The 18,597-nt window shown below is 45.2% G+C and overlaps 1 protein-coding gene across 1 annotated transcript in view; it reads left to right on the top strand.

The window, feature by feature from the left end:
* Nucleotides 1-18,597, top strand: part of LOC140381576 (neural-cadherin) — a 466,796-nt gene that overhangs the window by 385,933 nt on the left and 62,266 nt on the right. The window contains exon 33 of the mRNA XM_072465639.1: nt 15,111-15,375. Coding sequence (XP_072321740.1) covers nt 15,111-15,375 — 265 coding nt within the window. The remainder of the gene's footprint in view (nt 1-15,110; nt 15,376-18,597) is intronic.

Raw genomic sequence — 18,597 nt, 5'->3', positions numbered from 1 at the left:
TATATCACTGTAAGATTGCGTTTCAGTGGATTTGGGCATAACACGTGCGTTATTACACTTTTATTTTGTTTAATTCACATGCTGGCTGCTGAGATTGGAACGTCCCAAAGTTGGACTGTTGTCAAATGCGTTCTGTGCGGTTACGCTTGAACAGAGAAGGGAGCGACGAGGCTGCCGCTAACTTTAGCTCGCTTCAAAGACAAAACATGTGAGAGACGCGAGGCCAAACGCCGTCTGCAGAAGTGTCACCGGCCTTGATGCATCGCAACTGTTTGTTACAAGGACGCGATTGAAATCAGAAAGCGAGGCACAGACGTCATCGGTTATGACGATGGAGCGTTCCGTCCGTCACACATCTGGGATTTACTTCTCTAGAGGCCACTGGCTGACCACGCCTCAGAAAGTTACAACAGACAAGTGACCAGCAGTTTCTGAACTATAAGTCGCACCTTTTTTCATAGTTTTGGCCGTGGTGCGACTTATATGTGATATTATTCGTTATTTTCACACTGGCAACCACAAGAGGGCGCTCTAGACTCTAAACGATGTAGAAGAAGAATCTGCACTTCCTCTTCCTCGCGAGTTTGTGGAGTTGTTTAGAAGTGACACAGAGGAAGAAGAATTCAGTGGATTTAGTGATTTGGGGTAAAACTGATGCTTTGGTAAACTTGTTAGCATGTTCTTTATGCTATAGTTCTCTGAATAACTGTTCATGTGTTACGTTAACATACCAGACACTTACCACAGTTCTGTCTGTGCCTCATGTAGCTGAAGGTGTTAGCGTTAGCATACGCACACTTATTCACCATGTTCTCTCATCTGTTATTATTTTAAACTGCATTTCAAGATGAAATGTTTGTTCTTGGTCTTGGATTTTATCAAATAAATTTCCCCCAAAAAATGCGACTTATACTCCAGTGCGACTTATATATGTTTTCTTCTTCTCTATTATGCATTTTTTGGCTGGTGTGACCTATACTCCAGAGTCATTTATAGTCTGGAAAATACGGTATTGTCTTTGTAAAGTACTAAAGTGAATTAATATACTCGACTTTATCTAGGTTCATGGTTTGTAGATTGATAGAATGTGTGTTTTTTTTTCAATATGTTTTCAATATGTTTTCTTTGTATGGCCAAACTTGCTTGTCAATGGCTAATTTATGCCTGAAGTACTGAGAAAAACCATGACTGACATTTCAACCATAAACTGAACTCGACTTACACATAAATAACAGAGAGTTTTATATTCACACTGTATCAATGAAATAATATCCATCCATTTAAAACATATTGTATTTTCAACTTCCAGCCAATGTCAGTCTCTCCTTTGTTCATTATAACGGGGTCCACATGAACACATTAAATATTCTTTTACAAAAACTCTCCAGACGTAAGACAAGATATACACAGAATTTAAGATGAAGCGGGATCTTTTATTTTTGAGATTTTATTTGACTTTGTTGAAGACTCTCACTGATGAAAAGAAACAGCGGCTCAGAAGATACTTCAAATCACAGAACATGTTTATTTAGTTTCATAGCTTGGTTTAGTTTAGTTTATTTAGTTGTTGGCCTTGTGTAGAATGAATAGTACTGAAAAACTACACAAAAATAATCAGTTTTAATATTTATTTAATTTTTTTAATGATATTTATCTTTTAAATCATGTAGAATCATTAAAAGAATACTGTTTTCATTCAAATGTGTCTATTTTCGACCTTTCGCATTACTCTATACAATTTACACATGAATTTTTAGAATATAAAACTTTTTTCTCTTAAACTACTTTTCTTGCTCTGAGCTTTTTCCAATCCTACAGTGGTTATTAATCATAAAGAGGGCATTACAAACATGATCATCAATCTCCCATTTCATCCGTGGGGGGCGCTAATGACATAATAATACGTGTACACACTTTGTTTTTAAAAATGCAATTCCAGGCTTGGTGCGCCGTTAAATAATGGGCGGACCGAATGACTAATGCATCCATATAATGAGCACAGGGCTCGCTTTAATTTCCCAGTATAGTCCAAAGTGCAGAAACATACGTAATATATATATATGCACATAATTGGGTGTAATTCAATTATTAGGCGAGGCTGAATAAACACCTCAGCCACCGCGTCTGTCGAGGAGCGCTGCCTGGGGGACTCGGGGGCTTTTCTCTCTCCTGTGGTGGGACTGTTTACTCGAGCAAAAAAAAAAGAACGAGAAAGGAGGCACAATTCAGTTCTGCGCTATGCTACGGCACCTGACATGCTACCCTGGGAGACACGGAGATGCCAAATTGCCCCGCGCAATTAAACTTTAATTGGGGGTAAAAATCTGGTGGCAGAGTGAGCGCGTATGCGGACCGGCCCCAGCGGACTTCACGTATAATTAACACTTCACCTTGAAAGGAGCCCACACTGCTGCGAGGTAAACAAGCTTGAAGGCGTCTTGCACTTCTCGGTTGGGATACAGAAGACGAGGGGGGGGAAGTTTAGAGGTGGGAAGTGTGACAAACAAGTGCATTTACGGAATTAATAATGGAAAATGTTACCTGCATTATGTACTTTTAACTGCTGATGGGCGTTATGAAATCTGACATAGAATTATGCAGTGCGCTGAACGCTTAAGTTACTAGATCAATTTGCAGCAGTGAGATTAGCTAATTATCTTTAAACATGCTTTGGAAATGGTATTGTAGAAAAAGCTTCAGTTGTATTCATCTGGACTCAGTTAGAAAAATTAGACGTTTCGACTCTCATCCAAGAGTCATTGTCAATAAAAGAATTTAGGTCGAGAACTCAGATATTTGTACTATTCTGTGGTAAGTCCAGCCCATTGGGAGGAGCCTTCCTGAAGTGGAAAGAGTTCTTTGTTTCAACAGAAACTTACCCTCTTTGTATCTACTGAGCCTATTCAGACCTTTAATGGGCTCTTAGTCTCCCCTTTGTCTTTGTGAGACCCTGGCTCTCCCACGCTGAGGACCTGATTAACATCTAAATGTCCTGGTCCTGGTCCTCTACCTCTCCAGGGGTTCAGTATACCATTATAGATACCAGGAAGATTGAATCTTAGTCCTCCATTTCTGTTTAAAGAAGGTCTTTCTTTTTTAACAAAAATAGCTTCCTTGACTCCTCTTTCAAACCATCTTTTCTCCCTGCTTAAAACCTTCACCTCACCGTCTTCAAACGAGTGATTAGAGGCTTCAAGATGGAGATGCACGGCACTCTGTGGTCCTGAACTTGTATTTCTTCTGTGCTGATAAAGCCTCTTGTGCAGAGGCTGTTTAGTCTCACCTATGTACCGTTCTTTACAGCTTTCTTCACTGCATTGGATCGAATAAACTACATTGCTCTGTTTTTGAGTCGGCAACTTGTCCTTAGGGTGAACCAGTTTTTGTCTTAAAGTGTTTCCTGGTTTAAAATAAACAGGGACTTTGTGTTGTCTAAAAATTCTCTGCAGTTTTTCCGACAGGCCAGAGACATAAGGGATAGAAACACCCTTCCTTCTCTGTTCAGTTTCCCTTTTGTCCTGCTTCTTGGTTCTCTTCACTCTGTTGAGAGCCCAAGCGGGGTAACCACAGGCTGAGAGGGCATTTCGCACGTGTTTTTCCTCTTTCTTCTTACCCTCTGAGCTGGTGGGCACACCTTGAGCTCTGTGTTGTAAGGTTCTGACCTAAATTCTCTTATTGACAACGACTCTCATCCAGAGAGTCGAAACGTCTAATTTTTCTAACTGAGTCCAGATGACTACAACTGAAGCTTTTTCTACAATGGAACACGCCTGGACGAATGAGGGATTACACCGACATTGGAAATGGTAGCATAGGTTTTTAACGGGAATGTACCTTTTTTTTTCTAAACTTACTGAATAGGATGGATAAAAAAAATCTAAAGCAAATGAGAAATTAGAGATATTATTATGATTTTTTCCACATATAACATGCGTAGATCGTTATTTCACATTTTGTTCTTTTTAAACAACATTTTGGATTAAAAACATCCTAATAATAGAATATTATCAGCTGTTAAATAGCAAAACCAAGAAGCCCCGCCTCTTTATCATGGTATTTCACTGTAGCAATCAGCAGATATTTTAATATACCTGTTTTCATTGTATGTATGACCCTGAATATATCGAATAATCAAAATAAAGTGCAGAGAAGTGGGGTAAACAGGGGGGTGAAATCAAACATCTTCTACTTCATTGTGAGAAGCAACGACGAGCCTTTGTCGTGCATTCATTAACCGACTTCATTTTCGCGAGTGTGATTTGAGTAGTAATCGCCCACGTTCTCCTCTCATCTGTCTCGTCCGTTTCCAAGCAGCGAGCGGCAGTGCGAGCTCGAGAGGAGAGAAATGACACTCGGCGGGACACGCAGAGGAAACAGTACCTTCCATTTCCTGTTCCGTTCCCAATCTCTCCGCATTTGTTTGTCCTGAGATGGTTTAATCCAACGTCTGTCGAGGATTGTGCGACAGGATTGAACGGAGGGGGAAGGCGGGTGCGGCGACTCATTATCATTTCTCATACAGTGCCCTTCGCCTGGATTCACTCTTCCTCACAAACCACATCCAAACTGGGACTAGAACAGGATTATACCAGGAGCAGCGTGGATGTAAAAAACGCGTCAATCTTACAAATCTTCCTTCAAAATCTAGTCCCAATAAGTGTTGTTCACGGACTCCCGAGAAGACGCCTGCTCTTAAATCAGATGTGGACCAAGAGCCTCTAATACTGCGACGATGGTTGTGTTTTCAGTAGAAATGTGCAAAGGGAAACCGCACAAAGGCTGATCCGACCTGATTTGTATATTAACACGGCCCGTCGTTCTACCATTCATCAACCCATGCCACGTATTAGTATCGTCTTTATAATAATATCTTGTTATAATGGGAGTGATTTAATCGTAAATCGAGAACTAAATGTGCCTAGAGGGATTTCTGCGAGGCTTAGAGGGCGTCGTATGTACATAACAAAACGGCAAATATTTAATTTGTGTAAAACATGTTCCGCTGTGGAGTCTCGTGTTTACGTCCGCTGCTCCAGAACACGATGAAAAGCTGGAAAAATGAGTTCTCTATGTGCTGTTTTGTCATTTTTCCCGCTGTTTTCCCCAATCTCTGGGGAGCTGAGCCGACTTATTGGCACGGGGACCAAATTGGCTCATCGATCGGGTCTTTTTACCCACCGACGCGAATATTTGTCTTCTTTGTTCTCGCCCCCATTAGTCTTAAAGGCCAAGAGTTACACTTGGATCGGTCACGAGGAAAAATCCCTCTGAATCGCAGTGGAAGTTTTTCTGTTTTAGCGATGCCAAACCGTAGTGGGTTTCCTACGTTTCCGACTTCAGTCACTGTCACAAACGCTGAGGAACCTTCTGCAGAAAAGCAAAGTGATTCTGCAACGTTGCAAGCCGGTTTTACAGCAAATCAAGTTTTTTTCTCTTCTTTTTGTCGCAGGTGATGTCATTTGAAAATAGTTTTTGAAATATACTGCAAAGGGAGAAGCAATACTACTACTCAATTAAAAAATAAATACAAATTATGTTCCAAATGGGTTTGTTATAGTACAATGTAAAGCAGATACATGATTTTGATCTCCAGTTATGAAAACGTGATCAAGATTCTGGCTCAAGACTCTTGCTGTGAACTGTGATCGCCTGATTGCTTCTTGGAGTTTGCATTTCAATTTCCAACTCAAAAGTGTTTCTTCTTCTTCTTCTTCTTCTTCTTCTTCTTCTTCTTCTTCTTCCTCTTCCTCTTCCTCTTCCTCTTCCTCTTCCTCTTCTTCTTTTTCTTTTTCTTTTTCCTTCTTCTCTTTCTTTTTCTTTTTCTTTCTTCTCTTTCTTCTCTTTCTTCTCTTTCTTCTCTTTCTTCTCTTTTCCTTCTTCGGTGTTTTATGGCGGTTGGTATCCAAGAGTTAAATTACCACCACCTACTGTAGTTGTACATCTTAGACTTTCTTCTGTAGACTTTCTTCTGTAGACTTTCTTCTGTAGACTTTCTTCTGTAGACTTTCTTCTGTAGACTTTCTTCTGTAGACTTTCTTCTGTAGACTTTCTTCTGTAGACTTTCTTCTGTAGACTTTCTTCTGTAGACTTTCTTCTGTAGACTTTATTCTGTAGACTTTATTCTTTAGACTTTCTTCTGTAGACTTTATTCTGTAGACTTTATTCTGTAGACTTTCTTCTGTAGACTTTATTCTGTAGACTTTATTCTGTAAACTTTCTTCTGTAGACTTTCTTCTGTAGACTTTATTCTTTAGACTTTATTCTGTAGACTTTCTTCTGTAGACTTTATTCTTTATTCTGTAAACTTTCTTCTGTAGACTTTATTCTTTAGACTTTATTCTTTAGACTTTCTTCTGTAGACTTTCTTCTGTAGACTTTATTCTGTACACTTTATTCTTTAGACTTTATTCTTTAGATTTTATTCTTTAGACTTTCTTCTGTAGACTTTCTTCTGTACACTTTATTCTTTAGACTTTATTCTGTAAACTTTCTTCTGTAGACTTTATTCTTTATTCTGTAAACTTTCTTCTGTAGACTTTATTCTGTACACTTTATTCTTTAGACTTTATTCTGTAGACTTTCTTCTGAATGCGTATATGTTCGCACTATGACATATGCTCCAGCTGCTTTTACAATCAGGTCCTCGTGACATTGCAACATTATAAATATAAGATAAGATAAGATATTCCTTTATTGTCCCACATGGGGAAATTTCATTGGTGCAACGCAGGTAGATACAGAGGTAGATACAGAAGAACAGATCACTTACAGGAAGTCTGAAAAACACTTTCAGTAGAATAGTAGAAAAAGCTTCAGTTGTAGTCATCTGGACTCAGTTTGAAAAAGTAGACGTTTCGACTCTCATCCAAGAGTCATTGTCAATAACAGAATTTATGTTGTTGTTGTTGTTGTTTTATGGCGGTTGGCATCCAATTGTTGCATTACCGCCAGACTTTATTCCTCAGACTTTTCGTAGTCCTCAGACTGTCATAGTCCGTAAAAGTACTCCTTCCATTGCTTTGGTGTTACAAAGCCCATGAGGTCATGATATGTCTTTGTGACCGGCTTTATTCCAGGGAGACTCTTCTTCATCTTCCTCTCCCTCTTTGACGTTCGGTGCTTTGGAAGTACAAAGCCCATGAGGTCATGGGACGTCTTTGTTGTTTTACAAAGCCCATGAGGTCATGGGACGTCTTTGTCGTTTTATCCTTTAGAAGTCCTTCTTCCATCACGTTGGTGTTTCGGCTTTAGTCCAGGGAGACTCTTCTTCACCTTCCTCGCCCTCTTTGACGTTCGGTGCTTTGGAAGTACAAAGCCCATGAGATCATGGGACATCTTTGTTGTTTTACAAAGCCCATGAGGTCATGGGACGTCTTTGTCGTTTTATCCTTTAGAAGTCCTTCTTCCATCACTTTGGCGTTTCTAAGCCCATGAAGCCCAAGCGCGTTAGAACATCCTCTTGCTCCTCATCCTCGGCTCAGTCTCCAACACCCCCCACTTCTATAAACGTTTACCCAGCCCTGTGCTACATAAGTAAGCAACCACAGCCTGACACAAACCCTGTGACTGGATCTCGTTCCGCAGATTGAACTCCCGCCCATTATTCCGAAACCACAAGGCCAACCCGGCCCTTTCCCTATCATAAGCCTCACAGCAAATCAGCACATGCTCGACAGTCTCTGGCACCCGACAGTGACCACACAGACCGGTCGGATGTTTGCCTATCCTACTCAGTGACCAATTGAGTCCAGTATGGCCAATCCTCATGCGGGCGAAGGCCCTTTCCTCCCACGCGTTCCTGCCCATAGACCCGCAAGGACCCACACTACCCTGTATGTGATAGAGATGCCGTCCAGTAACACAGTGGCTCCAAAATTCCTGCCAAAGGCCGACCACATGACTCTTGATAACGGGCTTGATTTCAGACTTACCCAACTCAACCGCCACATCAATTGATGGCCGCCGAAGGGAACGTTTAGCCAGTGCATCAGCCATTTCGTTACCATCCACCCCCACATGCGCAGGGACCCAAATGAAGGAAACCCTCACATCCTTCCTGGACAGGGAGAGCATCAGACAGAAGATGCCATTCAACACATCCTGTCTGCAATCCGATTTCCCAGATTTAATGCTTTGCAATGCAGAAAGGCTGTCAGAGGCCACCACAATGCCGCAACACTGCAAAGCAGATTCCGCCCATTCCAACGCCAACCGTATCGCTATAAGTTCCGACGTGAAAACAGAAAGGCGATCTGTCAACCTCTTCTTGACCGCTAGCCCCAGGTCAGGCACAAAATAAGCGGCGCCAGTACGCCCACTCTCAGGATCCCTAGACCCGTCGGTATAAATAAACACATCACCTGAGTGCTTATCAATGAGCGCTTGAACGGCAAACTGCGGTGCCCTCCCAGCGACTCCTCTAAGCTTGCCATGCAAGCTAACATCAACAGGAGCCGGGACAAACTTCCACGGAGCTATAGTAGACAAAGCCACCGACGGGCTCACACGCAGATCACCAATCCCCGCAAGCCGCGCCTTCGCATTTCCTACCTGGCTGAAAACCATACCGCCAGCCACACTCTGCCCCCCATCAACCCTGAGAAAGTCCCTCACCGGGTGAGAGCTCGTATGACCTTGCACATTCACCCAGTAAGCCAACAGAAGTTCTAGCCTCCGGAGCCGTAACGGCAATTCCCCCAACTCAACCTGCAGCGCCGAGACAGGGGAGGTCCTAAAAGCCCTACAGCAGATGCGCAAGGCCTGGGCTTGCTCCACATCAAGCTTCTTTAAGTTAGTCTCAGCCGCAGACATGTAGGCTATACAGCCATAATCAATAGCCGCCCTCATGACGGCCCGATAAATACCCAGGAGCGACCTTCTGCTGGCCCCCCAGTCCTGGCCGGATAGACAACGAAGCAAGTTATTCACCCTTTTGCATTTACCACTGACCTCATCAATGTGCCGACGCCAACTAAGCCTCTCGTCAAAGGTGACCCCCAAGAACCTCACCTCCCTGACCTGTTCGAGTACCTGCCCATGCAGTCGAAGGGAGACGTCCCTATGCCCATTGAAGAAACAGATCACTTGAGACTTCCGTACGGACAGTTTAAACCCCCACTTCAGGGTCCACTGCTCCACCTGCTGTATTGCCCTTTGCAGTTTCGCCTCGTAAAACCGGAGATTCCTCCCTCTCACCCATAGAGCGCCATCGTCAGCATAAAGGCTCCTCCCAACAGACCCATCCACGTCGTCAAAGATGTCCTTAATCATAACATTGAACAAGACAGGGCTACACACACTCCCCTGCGGGGTCCCATTCTCCACCCCATAGACCCCAGAGTAAGCAGCGCCCACTCTGGTTTGGATACGCCGGCCAGACAGAAAGCTCCGGACCCAGTTAAACAGTTTACCCTTCACACCACACCTCCGCAGCTTAATGAGGAGCCCATCCTTCCAAACCATATCGTACGCCTTCTCCACATCAAAGAGCACCGCAATAACCTTTTCTTTCTGAGCCCTGGCCAGCTGGATATCAGATTCCAAACACAACACGGAATCCATGGTGTTCCTGCCCCTACGGAAACCACTCTGGTGCGCGGGAAGCAAACCCTGACTCTCCAAGAAGTAATCCAACCGCTCGGTAACCATGCGCTCCATCGTTTTCCCGAGCTGCGACGTCAAGGCAATCGGCCTATAACTTGAAGGGTCAGACGCTGGCCTACCCGGCTTCAGAACCGGCACCACCGTAGACTGTTTCCGCCCATATGTTCTGCCGCCCCTGCGTTGCTTCAAGTGCCAGCGCTTTGGGCATATTGCAGCGGTCTGTAGAGGGAAGCAGAAGTGTGGTAAATGTGCAGGAGACCACGAGTATGGGAAGTGTGACGACGGAGCAAAACTCAAGTGCTGTAACTGTGGGAGAGAGCATAGCTCTGCCTACGGGGGATGCGTGTTCAGCAAGAGGGCTGCTGAGGTGCAAAAAGTTAGAGCCTCTCAAGGCATATCCTACGCAGATGCGGTCAAGAAGGTGTCTGGTAGTCAGGTGACGGTGGATGCAGTGGGGGCTGCCAGTGCTGCTGGTGTCCTAGGCGACAGGGGAGGGGGCAGCGTTGCCCGCGGCCAGGGGGAGGTCCCCACTGGGATGCCTGTGAGTGTGGCTTCCACGGGCAGAGGCCCTGTGGGTGCGGAGGATGTACTGGTTGTGAAGAGGAAAGATTTCTTCCTCTTTATAGTGGAAGTGATTAACTGTACTGGGCAAACCAAGAAGAGATCCGAAAAGACTAAGATCATCGCTAAGGCTGCAGGGAAGTACTTTGGAGCTGGGGGCCCCGAGTGGACGGAGATAGAGGATGCGCTGCGGGAAGGCGCCCTGCCCCATTCTGGCAGTGGGAGTGGGGGGGCTCCCGATGCGCCGTCAGGTTCCGGGGGCTCATAATGGCGGTGGTTGTCTTGCAATGGAATGCGCGTAGTCTTCGTGCTAATGGCCAGGAATTTAAGCATTTTGTCTCTACCTTGTTGAACAAGCCTCACGTTATGTGCGTGCAGGAGACTTGGTTACGACCTAGGTGGGGTTTTGGGATACAAGGGTATGTGTGTGTTAGGAATGATAGGGAGCAGGGTAGAGGGGGAGGTGTGGCTGTGTTTGTCCGAGATGACCTAAATTACGTTGTTGTCAGTGTGAGTAAAGCGCCGGAGGCCCTGGCGGTGAGGGTCTGGCTGGGTGGTGAAGCTGTTACTGTGGTTAACCTTTATAATCCGTGAGGTGAGTTAACGTTAGAGTCCTTACATAGTGTCGGTAAGGATGTTCGGGGAAAGGCCGTGTGGTGTGGGGATTTTAATGCGCATAGCGCTTTGTGGGGCGGTAGTGGTACCGATAGGTATGGGCAGGTGGTAGAGGGTTTTATCAATCAAAGGGAGTTGGTTTGTCTGAATGATGGGGGTGGGACCCGCTATGATATGGGGACCGGTGCGGAAAGTGCAATAGATCTTACACTTGTGTCCAAGGAGTTAGCTGGTGTTTGTAGTTGGGAGGTTCTTGGTAATCTTTCTTTTGGTAGCGATCACTATCTAGTCCGCACCGTGATTGGCTTTGGGAGCTGTGTGGTCAGGGGGACGAGGATCCAGAGGTGGCAGTTGGCAAGGGAGAACTGGGGGGCTTTCCTGAGGAAAGCTGATGATGGTTCTAGGGTTCTGCGGGAGGGAGGATTGACTCAGGTGGATGTTCTCAATAGTGCAATTGTCTCGCTCATCACGCAGTCAGCGGTAGGCACGATTCCTAAGAGTGGTGGTAGTGGACATAGGAAGCGGGTGCCGTGGTGGACTGAAGCATGTGGTCATGCTGTTAGGGCGAGAAATGCGGCGTTTCGCCGGCTAAGGGTTGCCCACACTGAGGGTGCCCTCATTGACTACAAGAGGGCCCGCGCTGTTGTGCGGAAAACTGTGAGAACGGCCAAGAGTGCCTATTGGAGGCGGTATTGTTCCAAAATTGGGAGAGAAACGCGTCTCGGGGATGTTTGGGGGATGATTAAGCGGATGCATGGGGTTGAGCGCCGTCACGGGACCCCGGTCCTAATACTGAATGGTGTTGAAGCAGTCAGCGACGTTGACAAAGCTGAACTGTTGGCCAGCACCTTTGTGTCGGTGCACAGCTCTGACAATCTCTCACCTGCGGAAAGGCACTACAGGGAGAGTACTTTGGCCCAGAATTCTGAGCTGATTGGGCACCAGCCTTCGACTCAAGATGACCTTGATCTTTCGTTTAGTTTGTTTGAGCTAAGGAGAGCACTTTCTAAGGCGAAACAGACAGCCCCGGGTAAAGATGAGGTGTGCTATGACATGCTCTCTCATTTGACTGATGACACGCTTGGGCTAGTCCTGGGTCTTTTCAACCGTGTTTGGGATTCAGGTTGTGTTCCATCTGCGTGGAAACAGTCTACGGTGGTGCCGGTTCTGAAGCCGGGTAGGCCAGCGTCTGACCCTTCAAGTTATAGGCCGATTGCCTTGACGTCGCAGCTCGGGAAAACGATGGAGCGCATGGTTACCGAGCGGTTGGATTACTTCTTGGAGAGTCAGGGTTTGCTTCCCCCGCACCAGAGTGGTTTCCGTAGGGGCAGGAACACCATGGATTCCGTGTTGTGTTTGGAATCTGATATCCAGCTGGCCAGGGCTCAGAAAGAAAAGGTTATTGCGGTGCTCTTTGATGTGGAGAAGGCGTACGATATGGTTTGGAAGGATGGGCTCCTCATTAAGCTGCGGAAGTGTGGTGTGAAGGGTAAACTGTTTAACTGGGTCCGGAGCTTTCTGTCTGGCCGGCGTGTTCAAACCAGAGTGGGCGCTGCTTACTCTGGGGTCTATGAGGTAGAGAATGGGACCCCGGAGGGGAGTGTGTGTAGCCCTGTCTTGTTCAATGTTATGATTAAGGACATCTTTGACGACGTGGATGGGTCTGTTGGGAGGAGCCTTTATGCTGACGATGGCGCTCTATGGGTGAGAGGGAGGAATCTCCGGTTTTACGAGGCGAAACTGCAAAGGGCAATACAGCAGGTGGAGCAGTGGACCCTGAAGTGGGGGTTTAAACTGTCCGTACGGAAGTCTCAAGTGATCTGTTTCTTCAATGGGCATAGGGACGTCTCCCTTCGACTGCATGGGCAGGTGCTCGAACAGGTCAGGGAGGTGAGGTTCTTGGGGGTCACCTTTGACGAGAGGCTTAGTTGGCGTCGGCACATTGATGAGGTCAGTGGTAAATGCAAAAGGGTGAATAACTTGCTTCGTTGTCTATCCGGCCAGGACTGGGGGGCCAGCAGAAGGTCGCTCCTGGGTATTTATCGGGCCGTCAGGAGGGCGGCTATTGATTATGGCTGTATAGCCTACATGTCTGCGGCTGAGACTAACTTAAAGAAGCTTGATGTGGAGCAAGCCCAGGCCTTGCGCATCTGCTGTAGGGCTTTTAGGACCTCCCCTGTCTCGGCGCTGCAGGTTGAGTTGGGGGAATTGCCGTTACGGCTCCGGAGGCTAGAACTTCTGTTGGCTTACTGGGTGAATGTGCAAGGTCATACGAGCTCTCACCCGGTGAGGGATTTTCTCAGGGTTGATGGGGGGCAGAGTGTGGCTGGCGGTATGGTTTTCAGCCAGGTAGGAAATGCGAAGGCGCGGCTTGCGGGGGTTGGTGATCTGCGTGTGAGCCCGTCGGTGGCTTTGTCTGCTATAGCTCCGTGGAAGTTTGTCCCGGCTCCTGTTGATGTTAGCTTGCATGGCAAGCTTAGAGGAGTCGCTGGGAGGGCACCGCAGTTTGCCGTTCAAGCGCTCATCGATAAGCACTCAGGTGATGTGTTTATTTATACCGACGGGTCTAGGGATCCTGAGAGTGGGCGTACTGGCGCCGCTTATTTTGTGCCTGACCTGGGGCTAGCGGTCAAGAAGAGGTTGACAGATCGCCTTTCTGTTTTCACGTCGGAACTTATAGCGATACGGTTGGCGTTGGAATGGGCGGAATCTGCTTTGCAGTGTTGCGGCATTGTGGTGGCCTCTGACAGCCTTTCTGCATTGCAAAGCATTAAATCTGGGAAATCGGATTGCAGACAGGATGTGTTGAATGGCATCTTCTGTCTGATGCTCTCCCTGTCCAGGAAGGATGTGAGGGTTTCCTTCATTTGGGTCCCTGCGCATGTGGGGGTGGATGGTAACGAAATGGCTGATGCACTGGCTAAACGTTCCCTTCGGCGGCCATCAATTGATGTGGCGGTTGAGTTGGGCAAGTCTGAAATCAAGCCCGTTATCAAGAGTCATGTGGTCGGCCTTTGGCAGGAATTTTGGAGCCACTGTGTTACTGGACGGCATCTCTATCACATACAGGGTAGTGTGGGTCCTTGCGGGTCTATGGGCAGGAACGCGTGGGAGGAAAGGGCCTTCGCCCGCATGAGGATTGGCCATACTGGACTCAATTGGTCACTGAGTAGGATAGGCAAACATCCGACCGGTCTGTGTGGTCACTGTCGGGTGCCAGAGACTGTCGAGCATGTGCTGATTTGCTGTGAGGCTTATGATAGGGAAAGGGCCGGGTTGGCCTTGTGGTTTCGGAATAATGGGCGGGAGTTCAATCTGCGGAACGTTCTGGCGATCCAGTCACAGGGTTTGTGTCAGGCTGTGGTTGCTTACTTATGTAGCACAGGGCTGGGTAAACGTTTATAGAGGTGGGGGGTGTTGGAGACTGAGCCGAGGATGAGGAGCAAGAGGATGTTCTAACGCGCTTGGGCTTCATGGGCTTAGAAACGCCAAAGTGATGGAAGAAGGACTTCTAAAGGATAAAACGACAAAGACGTCCCATGACCTCATGGGCTTTGTAAAACAACAAAGATGTCCCATGATCTCATGGGCTTTGTACTTCCAAAGCACCGAACGTCAAAGAGGGAGAGGAAGATGAAGAAGAGTCTCCCTGGAATAAAGCCGGTCACAAAGACATATCATGACCTCATGGGCTTTGTAACACCAAAGCAATGGAAGGAGTACTTTTACGGACTATGACAGTCTGAGGACTACGAAAAGTCTGAGGAATAAAGTCTGGCGGTAATGCAACATTGGATGCCAACCGCCATAAAACAACAACAACAACAACATAAATTCTGTTATTGACAATGACTCTTGGATGAGAGTCGAAACGTCTACTTTTTCAAACTGAGTCCAGATGACTACAACTGAAGCTTTTTCTACTATGGAACACGCCTGGACGAATGAGGGATTACACCGACACTTTCAGTAGAAGATCTCCTATAAACAAATAAAAACTCCCATAGACAAATAAATAAATAAATACATAAATACCATTGCATGTGATCACGACAGTAATTAATTATGCATTTCTTGGCTGGTGCGACTTCTACTCCGGTGCGACTTATAGTCCAAAAAATACGGTATACGTTATAGCATAAAACACATACTTTGAAGACGTACAACAACAGTAGGTGGCTATAAATACACCTTTTATTGGCCATTAAAAGTAACAGTATGGAATTCTGGCTCTTGCCCCCATCTGAGGTTATGACATGACATTCTAGAATGTTGGCGATATCGTTTGTGATCGTTGTCATGTGACGTCCCTTTGTTAATTCCGTTTACAGATCTTCCAGGGCCTTCTGTGCGTGTTGTACAACCTCGGGGACGGAGACTATAACCTAACTCTGCCCACGTATCGCCTCGACAACGGCGAATGGCACGAGGTGTTCCTGGATCGCCATGACAATGAGATGACGTTGCGACTGGACGGAGGCGGCGGTCAGCGGGAGGTCACGGGGTCACGTGGGCGGAGCCTGGAAATCATCATTGACCCCAGCGTGATCGTGCTTGGAAATACAGTTCCTGCAGGACTTAACAAGAGCTTTCAAGGTAGGTTTATAAAGACTCTTACAGACCTACACCGATCAACACCAACGAGTCACGTTAGCAGCTGCTCTCCACTGCTTAAATGTCCCTTTAATATTTGTGAGTGTATAAGGAATATTATCATGCCTAATCCAAAACTAGTTGCAGATTTCCACCACACGTTGCATTGGTAAGATAACTTTATATGCATGGGTTAGAGTAAAAAGATGAAGGTCAACTAAAAGCACAAATGGGATGGCATCAATCCACTGGTGCTAGAAACCTTGAAAGTGTAGAGCACTAGAGAGCAGGTGTTATCTTTGTAGCTGGCCAGTCAAGACTACATACTTTTCCAATACTTTGCAAGGACATTTTGTCTGGAACTAGGTCTTCTCTCGCAGCAATCCAATTGGCTTGATTAACAAACAGATTCGCCAATCAGATAAACGCATGATCCATTTTTGATAAAACAAACATGTCGGCTGACAAGCGGAAAAAAGACTGGACAAAACTGCACAATCTGTGGAACCAATGTGGGAAGTACTAAACTCTGTTAGACTGAGGTAAAGTATCATTTCATTCTGAAAGAGCTTGAAATTAAATGTCCAATGTAATTGGATAGGCTATATATATATATATATATATATATATATATATATATATCCCAGACACTCCTGCACTCAAACAGAAAGTAGGAGGGGCAGGCTCAGTGTCTTTACTCATAATGTTGGCCTCAGAATGAGTAAAGCTGCTCTTAATGATTGATTTGTTTGTCTTTTGTCCGTCCTGAACTGTGCTATGCAAGTGCATTATGATGATTATTATACAGCTTTCCAAACGACTCTAAATAGAGTAACTGAAAACTCACAGCGTTGCCAATAATCCACACAGATAAAGTGACTAAATGGTATGTGATGTGTTGTTGGTGATAGCTTTGACATATGGCTGGTTACAACAGAAAGCACCTGGATTCAACATAACGAATATCAAATGAAGATGAGTGTATCAAAACAACCTTTCCAGTTGATATTTTGCTAATTTCTTTACAACAAAAAGATATTTACTAAAAGCCTGCATTATATGACAGATGGCTAGAGATGACTTTAAAGACAGGACTATAAATGCACAATAGCTGCATAATTTGCTTATGTTTTTATTCCAAATACTTTACAGTGTGTAGCAGCCATTTGCGTCCAGAACATTTCCATTCACTGTTTGACCTTGTGCCTGATCTTGAGCTACTTTCAAAATCACGACTAAACTATGTTGCACGTTTAAATTGACCAGAATATCGAGAGGAATAACATAGAAACTCGCCAAAGTGATAGAAACATACGAAAGATCGTCACAACCGCCAATTCTCAATTATAAATCTGATGCAATGTTTGTCCTTAGATAAGCTCGGACTCTTTCCAAAATGATTTTCAAACGTCCTGTCGTAAATCATTTGGCGTTCCTCTTTTGAATTCACCGCGAGGAGTGGAACGAAACCCATCAGATGAAACGCACCTTCCATTTTACCAACGTTTTCGCTATAACTTGGCTCATCCTTCAAGAGAACCCTTTCCACGACAGCCCGGCCAAACCAACGCCAGCCTCGCTCATTGTTTGTAACGTTTATCGTGGACCGGGGAAAGGTCATGACACGCCGCAATGTAAATCCCACCGGGCCGACCAATCGCACATATAAACACAAAACCGCCGGCGGAGGGGGAGGATGAACTCGATGTGTCGAAGCCATGCGAGCGGCTATGTCTTTTCTTTTTGAGCGAGACAGCTTAACAAGTCCGTTCTGAAAGGTGCTGCCAGAAATAGTATCTTTTATCTGTCCGCGCACACTTCTTTCGAGGGAGAATCGGGATGTCTTTACGCCTCCGTGAATGATTGATATGACAGTTTGATGGTTAATTCGCCCAAACGCGTCTCCATTGTTAGGAAGGTTGATGTCTATTCCCAGTGAAAGGTGAGTGCGGAGGAACGTGGCCCGAGCCGCCGGAGTGCACATTTGCCATTGTGAGCCTTGTCGGAATGGCTGAATGTCACGGTAAAACCTGGTAAATGCTGCGCTGTGTCACTTTTATAGGCGTGGAGGCATAGATTACCGATGTAGATATGAGGGGATGTGAATAAATAGTGGTGTTTTTGGTATTCAAATGCATACAGTGCAGGATAATGTGGAAGATGAGTGACACTTTGTTATGGTTGAGAGCTCTCACAGCTTCAAAGCCCCAAAAGTATTGCTTAATGGTCCTGTATTATGCATTATTCAAGTTATTAAGATACTTCATGAGAGATAATCATGTTCCATTACTTCAAATATATATGGACGACAGGTATGTAATAACAAATTTAATGAGGATGCCGTTTATTTATCTGCATTACTAAATATTCCCATTATACAAGTGATTATGTTGATTTGATATGTGTTTTCAACATCTTATCCCTCCGACACCGAAGTTATTTCCCAGTTACGAAAATACATTTAGAATATGATTTGACCTCATTTGAACCTCAACCTTCCGTTTAATACAATGGAGAAGAATCATGAAGTACAATCAGAAAAATAAAGTAAAATACTGAGTAAAAAAGGATCAATAGAATGGAATAAAGAAAATTTGTGAGAATCTGGGCCTGCGGGACCACGTTTGTCCAGCGAGTCAGTTGTGCTAGCATCACCGTAACCGGAAGTCCGAAGGGGAATTTTCATTTTAGTTTTTAATCAAAAGGAAATTTCTATACATTTTTGAGAGTTCTGCATCACCATCTCCAAACACCTTTTTCATGCCTCGCTTTTCAGTTTCAAAGTGATGGTTTAATTTAGATATCTGACATTATCTGCTGAGTAAATGACAAATGACGACAGCGTGGCTATTTCCAACATGACATTAACAGATATAATTGTTTAGTGGCAGATAAAATGTAGGTTTGAGTTTAAGCCAAAGTCTTTATGTTTGTTATTGAGAGAACTTCGCTGAGCACATACATTAAAAGGGCTTTAAGTCAAATAAAAGAGTTAAATTTGTTGGACAATAGGGGATGGACTGTAACAGAAACCAGAAGAGGCAAGAACGTGAACGTACAATACTGGCAGACGGGGAAAAGTGCAGACAGCTGCGCCTCAGGCTGAGCGAGACAATGCATCTGGTTATTAAATGGACTTTAAAAGCACAAGTCTTCAAAGGGGCTGATGTGATGTAGTTTAGCGGGCTGTGAAGAACACCCGAGTGCGTTTTACTTCACTCGCAC

The sequence above is a fragment of the Eucyclogobius newberryi genome, unplaced genomic scaffold, assembly GCF_026437365.1.
Source record: "Eucyclogobius newberryi isolate DKJ021-1_F unplaced genomic scaffold, fEucNew1.0.hap1 SCAF_5, whole genome shotgun sequence".
Lineage (NCBI taxonomy): Eukaryota > Metazoa > Chordata > Actinopteri > Gobiiformes > Gobiidae > Eucyclogobius > Eucyclogobius newberryi.
The sequence above is the reverse complement of the archived record's forward strand: the minus strand, read 5'-3'. Positions and strand labels throughout refer to the sequence as shown.